The sequence below is a fragment of the Rattus norvegicus genome, chromosome 13 (genome assembly GCF_036323735.1).
Source record: "Rattus norvegicus strain BN/NHsdMcwi chromosome 13, GRCr8, whole genome shotgun sequence".
Classification (NCBI taxonomy): Eukaryota; Metazoa; Chordata; class Mammalia; order Rodentia; family Muridae; genus Rattus; species Rattus norvegicus.
The window spans coordinates 43,814,964-43,826,964 of record NC_086031.1 but is presented as its reverse complement, the minus strand read 5'-3'; the positions used below and the strand labels follow the sequence as shown (position 1 = coordinate 43,826,964).

At 39.2% G+C, this 12,001-nt stretch overlaps 1 protein-coding gene across 2 annotated transcripts in view; it reads right to left on the bottom strand.

Annotated features, from left to right (window-relative positions):
- The window catches only part of Thsd7b (thrombospondin type 1 domain containing 7B), an 898,652-nt gene that overhangs the window by 392,582 nt on the left and 494,069 nt on the right, over window positions 1-12,001 (bottom strand). For both annotated transcript variants that reach the window (XM_039090425.1, NM_001191669.1), the window contains one exon: window positions 6,566-6,681. In XM_039090425.1, the coding sequence (XP_038946353.1) occupies window positions 6,566-6,681 (116 nt within the window). The remainder of the gene's footprint in view (window positions 1-6,565; window positions 6,682-12,001) is intronic.

Genomic DNA, 12,001 nt, shown 5'->3' with positions numbered 1-12,001 from the left:
TAGAGACATTGAAACAAATGTCATAATCTCAGTATAGAAAAGAATCAATAATGCAGGATATCCTGATAACAAAAGTACCTGACTTTCAGGAAGCTTTATAATAGTTGTCATGATCTTCATCATTGTATAGTAATAGTAGTAATAATAATAATAATAATAATAATAAAATGAAGGCCATAATATATATTCATGAGCCTGGCATGCTTCTATATGTCTCAGCCTCCTTATAACATTTTTATTAAATAAGCACTAGTTTTTCTCACCTTAAAGAGGAAATTGAAATTCAGCAAGTTTCAAGTAACTTGTAATTTCAGCTCAAGGTTTAAAGCAGGGAGTTTAGTGTAAGAATTTATGATACTATCTTTGAATCTTTGAACATGTGTATTAATCAGAGCAACTATGGCAGCAGGAGGCCAGGAGAGTATGCTTCAGTAGAAGGGCAATGGGACACATTTGGTATGAAGGTGCAGTGGAGAATGATGGGGCAGGAAGGATGGTGGTGAGGAAGAAGAGGTAGGGAAGGGAACATGAGAGAAACACCTAATCCTAAAGAATTTTGAAAAGTCATATGAAAGCCTATGGATGTAGAATCTCCCTAAAATATACATGTGCACACATAGAGAAAGAGTTCGAACTACCTTACATTAAAATGGAGGAAAATCTCCCCCTAGACACCATAGGCTCGAAGGCCAGTGGTAACAGTAGCCTACCTCTTTGGAGTTGTTGGTGTAGGGTGACATAGACACTCAAACAGTACAGATTAAGGTCACTGTTCTTTGTTACATCCTGGAACTTGATGCTAAGACCTCATTGCTAAAAGAATCACCCAATAAATCATAAAATATGGAGAAATCAAGCCAGTGCAGCCTGGTACCTTCAAATTTACCCTTTAGTTTTGAAAGAGCCAGAAAGCACAATGTGTGGAAGTAGACAAGAACAATCATGAATCTTATCCCGCTGTGGACCCTGTAAGTCACAATAACCTACCTGGTAGGAAATGCTCACTGGTACAATAGTGGTAGAAATGTTTTGGGACTAACCAACTACTTTCTGATTTTTCTGACTCAGTCCTTTTCCACAAGATGGAACAGATGCCTTGTAATGTTCATTTGGCTAATACCTGTTTGCTGGTAGATCATAGGTTATGTGTAAGAACCTACTATCATCCTTCCAAATAAACATTATTAAGTTAACTTCTAATGCTATATCTATAAATTGGTGCACCTCTCATATTTCATCAGAGATGCTTCTCTTAGCATCAGATTAACAGAGAGATCCCCAACTGGTCAATATATAGAAAATAAGAGACCATGTAGCACTGAACCCTAAATGGGCCATCTCTATCATGACCCTACCCCAGGGGCTTGGGGATAATCACTGAAGAGGAGGTACAAAGAGCTTAAGATGGTGGTAGATGACTACAAGGACGTAGTGTGCTCTAGGAACCGCAGAGAAGTTGCACAGATGAACTCAGCAATTGTGACAGCATCTGCACAAGATAAAACCAGAGAAAACCCCATTGTGGAGCGCGGAGGTGATCAGGAAGTTTCAGCCTCAGCACTCAGATGACTCCACATTTATACACATAAAGATAGGGCTCAGTGTGTTAAAAGAATTCTGAAAAACAAAAAATAAGCACATGAAGTTGGGATGAAATAAAGGGATTGGAGCAAGGGAATGGCTGGGGGGGGGGGTAGCTTGATTTACAAACAAGGCAAAGCATCAAAAACAAAACCTGAAATAGAATCTATAATCTTAACTGTTATGACCCAATTTTTTTTAGTTTGTTTGCTTTTGTTTTGTTGTGGTGGTTGTTAAACCACTGTCTTTGAATCTGGAAACTCAAGACTTAACTCTCATGGCTGACACAGGAGAGAATGGAAACCATCAAATCAAGTTTCCTGCTGGCTCTCAGCACAGGCTGCAGCTGCAGGCCTTCCTGTTACCATGGCTCTGCCATCCAGCCCTCTCCTGGAGATGAAAGCAAGAGGCTCTCCCTTGGCCTTTAATTAGGAAATTAGAAAATAATTAATTACTAACTTCAAGGTTTCCTGAAGTTATAGATGATATGCTTTGTGTATGATTCACTTCATTCGCCAGACTAATAACTTTATCTCCTCCATATCCTTCATTTTTATAAAGTGGTCTATACATTTGGGAAATACTTCAATTAGTGCATTCAAGAGAGGAGATGAAATTGGGAAGTTTAGACAAACCCAGAACACCTCATGGTGTGATCACTGTTCTGTGGAGTCATGGGGTATTTTGTATTAATTATTAATATAGGATATTTAACATTTTATTAAGTTATACATGTCTGTGTCTGAAATTTCATATCCTAATTAAAGTTTGAAAATGCAAAGAAAATCCCATACAAGGCAGCCTGATAGAAATCTTGTAGGAACAATGTCATTGACTTTAACGAAAAACCTTGCCAGGTGTAGTAACCCTTGTCTATATATCTATCATTCCAAAGCTGAGGCAGGAGAATTTCCACGAAGTATGATAATAATGACATTGACTAAGATGATTATTTCAATAAGAAATCAGCAGTGTTCTCTTCTAGTAGACTTAAAATGTATGTGAAGATATATTGTAAAATATTAAGCTCTGAATGAATGATTCTTATCCACATCACCTAGAAGAATTTTCTAAGGAGAGTTTTCATGCTCTAATTGCCCCTTTAACCTGAAGAGATTGACCCCAAGGTGGTCTTAGGTGATCCTCAGACAGGAGCACACTGAGGAAATTCCACAGGGGCGAGAAAGACTGCAAGAAGGATATTGCACTTGTCATTAGTGAGCCAACATCGGGTCCTTTCTGGCAGACATTTGCTTTGCAGGCTGAAGAATGGATAATATAGCAAGAAAAGTGACAGGAAAAGCTTCTTAAGCATCCGATAATTTTTGACAGGGGCTTAAAAATGAGAGAGGTCACAACAGGGCCGATTCCCGATAGAGCTTTGATTTGCGTAGAAAGGATATGGGGTGATTATTAATGCTTTAAGGACAGGCTTAGATAAGGAAGAAGGAGAAAAGAAACCTGTTTGGTTACTAGGCAGAGATTGTTCGTGGCTTGAAAATAGCTTTTAGGCTAAGGGATTTAGCTCGTAATTCTAACCAGGACAAAAATAAACCCTGAGACAGCTCACTCATTGCTAAGATACAAATCACTGCTAATGTTCTAGGCTTCTGAACGACCGTGGCTTTTCTGGGGGGTTTAGAATGGATTAGATAGGAGATTCGACATAATCTTGTGATTTCCCAATCATACCACATATGTATTAAGCCAGAATGTCTGACGGTAGAATCCAGTAACTGACATTTTTTTTTTTACAGATTCTCCAGTGATTCCACCACAAAGGCAAGTTTGCGGAATACATATATCTTGTTGTCCCTCAACTTTGAAGGCCCAACCTAGAGTCATAAATACATGTGTCCTAAAGTTAGAAGTTAGTCCAGTTTGACCTCCTCCTGGAAAGCACCTGAGTTTTCAGTAGGGACAAACACCACTCAGCCCCACTGCCACCTCACTTGTGCATTTACCTGCTGGTCTGGCCCAAGTCCATGAACTCACTTTTAACTTTGAAGATGACATTTTCTTACCAAGAAATTGTTAATTAATTCCACTCTACTGAGAGTCTTGCACCCAGTGTATAGGAAAGAGCTGTGAGCTTAGGAAGAAACAACCCAGAGAAACAAATCCAGGGCTGCTGAATTCGAATCTGTCTTTAACAAGATCCTTGGGGGATATGCTTTCAATTTGAAGTTTGAAATGTATTACTCTAAAGTCCCATTCCTCAAAGTGCTCCTTGATGGACAGTCTCAAGAACAGAAAATCCACCACTTGGACCCAAACTCACACTTGAGCATCTCTTTACAATGTCAGCCTCCCACAGCACAGATGCCAGCAGTCCTGGTCACCTATCTAGTATCTACTACGTGTGAAGCAGCAGTCTAAGCTTATTCTCCTTATGACAGGTGGAATTGCTAAATTCATTTTACAAGTGAAGAAACTGAGGCAGAAGAGACTAGTACTAAGTCTGTGATCCCAAACTTGTAAACACAACCCTAGCCATGTGCCTACTGTATTAAATTCTCCCAGTCCGTGGATTTTTTTAGATGAAAGAAATTGTAAGTGAGAAGTGGTCAAAGACACACCCAGAGTGAGAGCAGGGAGTGTTCAAGGACTTGCAGACCAGGTGTTGGAATATAGGATGAGGGGTCACCTTTTAAGCTTCATACAGCTGCAAGTATCTGGCACCTTTCCACAGCTACTGGGCCCAAAGTCCTATGCATAAATCCAGCAATCTTCATTTTGTTATGCTTCCAGATGATTCAGGGGCGACAGCATTTAAGAATAACAAGTTTTAAAAGATCACTTTTACACACACACACACACACACACACACACACACACACACCCAAAAAACAACAACACCCATCTCTTAGTCTTAGTGTCGTCTAATTAACTCACACTTATTCAATATCTAGTTCTAGGTATTGGGCTAAACTCAAGTCTAAATAGGAAGCTGGAGTCATCTAAACATTGAATCTTTACCCTTTCAGGCCCCTGGCTGCAAAAGTGTGAAAGGACTTATCTAGGCTTGAAGAGTTGGAGGGGAAAAAGATACTATTGGGGCTTAGAAATTATAATCACAACAATGCCTAGTATTGAAACAATGTACTGAATCTCTGGAAATTGGGAGTAAAATTTAAAGTTGCCCAAAGAACACTCATCTTACAAGGTGTGGTAATCTAACCCTGGTTAGAAAAGAACTCTTGAAAATCAAGACAAATTTTATTCCCTGCAGACTACACAAAGAACCGGTAACTGAAGTGATCCCTGTTCCCCAGGGTTCCCTGACTCAACTAAACTAACTTGGCTTCCAAAGTGACAGGTCTCTTACATGAGCTCACAGCAAGGCTGCCAGTGGAGTATTCTCTTTACCTCACTTTTTCTACTTTATAAATATTGAACAAAGGGACCATGTTAATTCCTGATGAGTCAGAAGCTAAAAGAAATAACTAACCCTCTCTCCTCATATATTCCACCATTAACTGCATTTTCCCAATAATTATTCTATATTTCTAGTAAATCTTCAAGTGAGGTTTTTCAATGCTGCCTTAACATGGATCAGAATGGAGGCTTCTGTCCCACGTCTCTCCTTGCTATGCCAAACCCTGTTTATCTGATTCATTTACTTTGGATCCTCATTTCAGAAAATAAATGATGGAGAGTTCCTGGAAGAGATTAGCATTTTTCTTCTCCCAGAGATCAGATATATAATCCTCTACTTTCCTTCTTATTCAATATATTTGTTCCAGATTCTGCCCTTGAGCAGAGCTATTTTATTAACTCTGTGGTAATGTTCAAAAGGTGAACAGCAAGATCTAAAACTGCATATGCAGGTGCCTTCTCTGTAGCATAAGACATTGAGGGCAGGAGCCAACAACTTGAGAGTTTATGTGAGGACGTCTTCAAGACCCCTTTGCCCATCGGATCTGTGGCAATGGTGGCCCTACCTTATCACTTTAATGAAGTGTTACTGGAGATGAGGCAAAGAGGGAGGAAACCCAATCAAACCATGGCTGTGACTTTCTAGGGGGAAAGAAAGTGCCCAGGGTCATACGAGTTTTTGAGCACAACTGAACAGTCCCTTTTTCCAGAGAGCTGGTCCAGCCGTAGAATAAGTCATATGTTGCACATGTAAAGCCTCATCATGATCATGAGTGGCTGTGAGATAATCGATCGTCTCAGGGCACCATGTCTAGTGCTTTTACTGTTCTTGCATTTGTTCTGTTTTCCTTCTCTTACGGTGTTAGGAGTAAAGTCTCAGGGACCAGGACTCAGGGTATGAAACTACTGGAAAAGAACAGGTTGTTAACTCTGAAGCTTAGACAAAGTCCAAACTTCAAGAACTATGATACTGTTCATTGGGAAACTGAGCAAAGTCTAGGAGAAAGACTTAGTCTGGTATGCTTAACAGAGATTTCGGTCTTAAGTGGCCTGGATAATACTCAGGCACAACCAGAAAACAACAACACCACCCCCAAATCCTATATTTCTAAAGTCTGTGCTTGTTCAAGGCTTATTGCCACATTTGCTCCTGTTCTTGTACATGGTCGTGTTAATTACCAGCTTAAGCACAGTGATTAAGCTCTATAGGTTATTAAATATATGAATCCGAGTTGAGCACGCATAGCAGCTCTAGGGTGGTAATGATGCTTCAGAAGAAATCCCATAGGAATGAATGTTTAAAGTGAGGGAGTGAAAATGACAGTCAATATATCTCACCTATTTGAAGTTCTTCAAGATACAGGTCAGTAGGTCATGTGTACTCTTAGAATGCGTACCAGTGGAATCATGACATAGCATATCTGAGTGTATTTTCTTTTTCCAGGTACAGAAGTTAGAACTTCACATGCAGGGCTTTATTTTCACTCCGTTACTCATTTGGTTGTCAAGCTAACACAGATGAATGGAAAAGATGCACACATTGCACAACCTCCCACCTATTATGTAGTGGGAGATGAATCAAATGGTTAGAGAAGAAAGGACCTACCTGGCTGGCAGGGCCATGGGCATGGTCTCCACTCACTGAAAGCAGTGACAAGGCAGTCTTTCTTGCACGGGAGGAAACAAGGTCTCACAGTTTCTGGCCGTGTAGACTCTGGACATCTGTCGAGACAAAGAAACTATGTCAATATTTTGGGGAGTAGAAATAGATTGACTTAGAACTGTAGGATTTCAGGCCAAAAATGTATCTTTTATAGATACTGGAAGAAAGGCTCAAGAAGATGCTGCCCCTTATACAGGGTCATGGCCAGAGGCAGAGTTCAAGCCAACTCCTGTTCACTTTATTCAGATGCCAAAGTGTTTTTCACTACAGTAAGGAAGAAAAATGTGGTTCTCAAAATTAAGGAAAGGAAAACATCAATTGTCACATCATCGGGGGCAGTTCAAATAATAGGTGATAGTTTTCCGAATGAACAAGTAAGAAATATTTTTGGTATTTTTCAGTAAGAAATATTTCAGGATAATATGTCAGAGTATAGATGTGTTACAAAAAGAAGATGAAGGTGTAGAGAAAGGTAGGAATACACAAGAAGGAAAATCCATCAAAATTCACAGAAAATGTTGAGCTTCTCTGATCATTCAACATTTGGAATATTTAAATTGTTCCTATGTTTTTTGTAGAACATGAAGGCTGATGAGAGAGGGAACACTTGATACAGCAAACCACAGATAACATATGTGGATGTTAGCTATCATTAAGCATAGAAAGATGTGAAAACTGTTATTCCATTGAAAATTGAATTAAAGTATTCAACTGTGAATGGAATTAAATAGTCAATCACTTGGAAGAAATAAAGTTCTGATAAACAACATTTTTTTCCTTTCTTTGATTGCTTTCGAGCTTCTGAATATTGAGAGTTGAAAGACACATTTGTCTTCTAAATCAACGAGGGAGACAGAGTGGCACTTTAGCATGCATATGTGGAATTTCAGTCTATAAAGTTCACATTGAGTCTAAACATGCCATGTAGTTTAAAGGAATGATGTTAGTGTCAGAACCATGTGTGGCTTAGTGCTTTGCCTGTGTTCTCACATTTATTTCTGACATCTGTCCAGAGGAATGCTTAAGTGAAGGCAATAAAAGTAGTAAACTCTAAATTACAGGGAGACCAAGCACTTGAGAAAAACATCACTGTGGGAAAAAATATCACATAGCAAGTCTAACAATTAATAGACTTACAGTGGGAAAAGAAAGAGATAGGATTATCAGGGAGATAAGGGGCCAGTGCTTCATAATACCAAAGGATGGTAATTCAGAATAAAAATCCTCCAGGCACAACAGATGACCAACATGCTAACACTAGGATACTTCAACATTAAAGACCTATATTAGGAACTAATCATGTTAGGAACAAAGAGGAAGGGAAACAAAAATGTCATCTAAGAAGAAAGAGAATACTGCTGACACTGAACCTTAACTGATAGATCTAAACATGAAAAGCATTTTCATGATTTAAAAAACTTCAGAAGCAGTGCAGAGAATGGAAGATGCAGTCCTGTTCAGAGATGGTGTGCTCTAAAATGTTGGTCCAGGTAGGTAGGATAAAGAAGGGCTCATGCTTAAGTCTAGGCATCAAAGATGAAATAGGGAGGCAGGGGTCTGAAGCCCTTATGGAATGAATCAAGGGTTCAGAGAGTCTAAATAAAACAGCGAAGAAGGATGGCAAGTATCCATTGTCGACTTGATGAGATCTAGAATCACTATGGAAACAAATCTTTAGCCAGGCTTGAAAGGGAAATTCTAGATTAGATTAATTGACAAAGAAGACCTACCTTGAAAGTAGGCAGCAGTCTTCCATGAACTGGAAGTTCAGACTGAGTGAAAACAAGAAAATGAGTTTAAACACCAGCTTCCAACTCTCTGCTTTCTGACTGCAAGTATAATATGGTCAGTGGTCTCTAGCTATGGCCTTATGCCTTTCCTACCACAGTAGATATTGCAATCTGGAGCTATTACTCCAAGTAATCCTACTGTCCTTAAGTTGTTTTTTAAATTATTTTTGTCCCAGGGATGAGATAAATAATGAATACACTTTGGATGACCAGTTTCTGTTTCCCACATGTAGAAACCCTAATCTTTAAGGTGATAGTCCTTGAAGGTGACGCCTTTAGGACGTGAGTAGTGTATACAAATGAAGCCCTCATAAGAGGACGAGCCTTCTGACATGAGATATCTTGTTCCTTATTCCTGCTCATTTCCATGTGAAGATACAGCAAGTAATCCATCAAAAATTAAGAAGAACCCTGTTACTCTACTCTAACTGTTAGCTTGAGACTCCTACTCTCCAGGACGATGAGAAATAATGCTCTGATTTTTGGTCACTGCACTATGGCACTTTTTATTAGAGTAGTTCAAATGGACTAAGACGAATTTTCCAAAAAAATATTAATCAAAAGTATAAGTATAAGTTACTGGCAGAATGTCCCATCCAGAAGGATGTCATGAAAGTCCTGGAAACAGGGTCTAAACATTATTGCTTTGATGGATACTAATTAACGGATGAATTGTAACTAATAAAACAATCACATGAATGTCTAAAGACCTTTTTATTTCAAATTAAGAGGGAAACGACAGAAAGAAAGAAAGGACTGAGAGCACATGTATATATTCGTTCATGTGAACTTGAAGGCAGAGCACAGGTAGACAAGAAACTGATAAAATACAATTACTGGCACAGAAGAGGGAGAGAAGGCTGGGTGCTCACTGCTTGCCTCTCATATTTCTATTGATGAGCTAGGTGAGTTATTAGTATGTAGCCAAGAGAAAGACAATTGAAATAGAGGTTGGGTTTATGGGAAATGGGGTGGAGAAGAGGAAATGGTTGGGGACAGAATGCATTCCACCATTGATCCTAGTGTGTTGTTCAATTCTGTGGAGTATGTGATAGAAATAAATTACAGCAAAGAATGTACATGCACACAGAAAATAATCAGTGAGTAATGAATAATAAATGAAAACTTATTAGCAGCATTGTTATTAACCATAATTAATTCAAACAAACCATTATCAAATGTATTTGCTCAATATGCAGAGCTGTAGAAGGAAGAGGTTCTTTAGAATAATATAATCTCATTGATACAATCCATTCCAGTAAGGAAAATTTATACCATACCTTAGTTGGACAATAAAAAACACTGAAATCATTTCCAAGACTTTTATTCACACTCTGAGGTCTAATAAAAATAAAGTGAATTGCCATTTATCCTAACCCCTTTGCTGTCTCTTGGGCCTCAGGGCTGGCAGCAGACTACAGTTTTGGCACTGAGAGAGTCTCTCCAGAAATGCCTGCTCCTCTACCCTCTGTCACATCTACCTATGGAAAATTCCTCTGGACATTTAAAGAATACATATGAAGTTAGTGTGATGCTGGCTTTCAAGTTTTCCATATGGAGTGCCAATACTGTGGGGACTCTGGCCACTCAAGCAGGAGTCAATGCTACTCTCTACTGGGGAAATGATGCATCCATCCTGATGACTCTGGATACTTCATTAATGAAGCAGCTCAGTGGGAGTAATGCTAGCCTTCTCCAAGGGGACATACTCTCTGTGCTCCCCTTTAGGGATCAAGAGAAACATTACCATCTTCTCCTCCCTGAGAAGGCTAGCCTTAGGCTCTCCACTGTTTTATCGACTTGGGAAGCCAAGGCCTAACTTGAAAGGGCACACACTTCCTGATCCATAAAGTCAACTATTCTCTTGCCCATGAAATTGTGTTTTCATTAATTTCTTCTTCCAGAAGGTGTTACCCTTTCCTCCAGAGCACAACTTCCTTTATTTATGAGTGTGCTGTGTAAGGCTTCACACTTGATCACATTTCCAATTTTCATAAATTTTCTACCAGAGATCCAAAACATCATCATTGTCAACCAACAGCTTTTGTGTCCTCTGCATGGGAAAAGTACAAGTTTGATTTTCTGCAACCATTTCAGTGACTGACCCACACCAAGAGTCTCGATACTGTTTATGTTGAAACATAGGTATGCAGGTTCTACAGATAATATGTGTGTCATCCCATTATCTCGTATTGTCTTGATGAGGGAATTCCGCCTTATTTATTAAAAATGCCTGGTCCTTAGCCCAGTATAAATAGCAAGTGAGTCACTTACTATTTTAGTTTACTATTGGAGCCAAAAGGGGAAAGAATTTGAGGGAATATTTTCTAAGTTCTTCAGCCATTTTCAAGTTGAAAGCACAGCCTCAAAAACCAGGAAGACATGGATTCACTGTTCTGTTAGTAGAAAAATCATGGTTTCTTGCCCTTCGGGATGATTTACTCTCTTCCTACCTGTGTATACACAACCACACTGCACTTGATACTAGGCCCATGAATTTCATTTTGGTATAGCCATTCCCTAGACATGAGCTGACAGGATCTGCACACATTGTCCTTCACTCTCATCGTATCGGTTGTAGCTCCATACCAACATGAACAGCACCAGAACGAGCTAAGAAGTCATGCCAGTTTTCACAATGCCTCTCCCATCACGGTGCATTCTTTATGCCCATCCCCCTCATCACTCATCCCACTCAGCCACAGCTATAGTCATCTCACTCAGCTGAATGGGGCAGATCTGCAGTTTCATAAACTAGCTGTTTAAACACAGCGATATTTTACTGTATCTCACACAAATGCCAGGTAATTTCACAGTAAAGGCAGGAAAAGCCTTATCAGGAACTTTGGAAGGCTTGGAACATTGTGCTTGTAATCTTTGTTGCTATTATTTTTATTTTAAATGTTACAACTGGAAAGCATTGAATAATGAGACAAACCCCAGAAATACCCATGTGAGCTATGACTTCTGTTTCGGTAGTGTGCTGGCCGGTTTTCATTTTCTGATATGATCAGGTTTATTTCTCATACAATGGTAACATTCTTACCCGCACAATCACATGCAAACAAAACTGAGACTCAGCAATGTGAGGTGAGGAACTTTGTGCCTTTTGGTTGAGTGAGTTAGGGACAAAACACATCACTTTAGCACATTCATCTCTTCTCCCTAGCCCAAGTTTTTCCTTAGGGAACTATTTTTCTTTTCTGTCTCTAACCCCCATACCATCCTAACAGAAGATCTGTCTAGGTTGACATGGGCTATGATATTAAAAAACCCATAAGTGTATATATTTTTAGAAAGGGCAAAGCAAAGCCTACTTTCTATTGCCAGTAATCTCACAGGGCATTCCACTAGGGTATTATCTTCTTATTTCATTTAATGTGATTGACCTCAAGAATTTTAATCAAGTAAATCAACTAAAGTCAATGTAGGCTGCTCATACTTACCAGGATGGTTTAGAGACATAGAATAAGGATAAAAACTTCATGGCTGGTTTTACAGCTTCATTAAAAATACCTAAAGTAATTAACACCAACAATCCCCCGACCCTCTGTGTCTGTGGGTATTATGTGAACCAGCCATCAAAGTG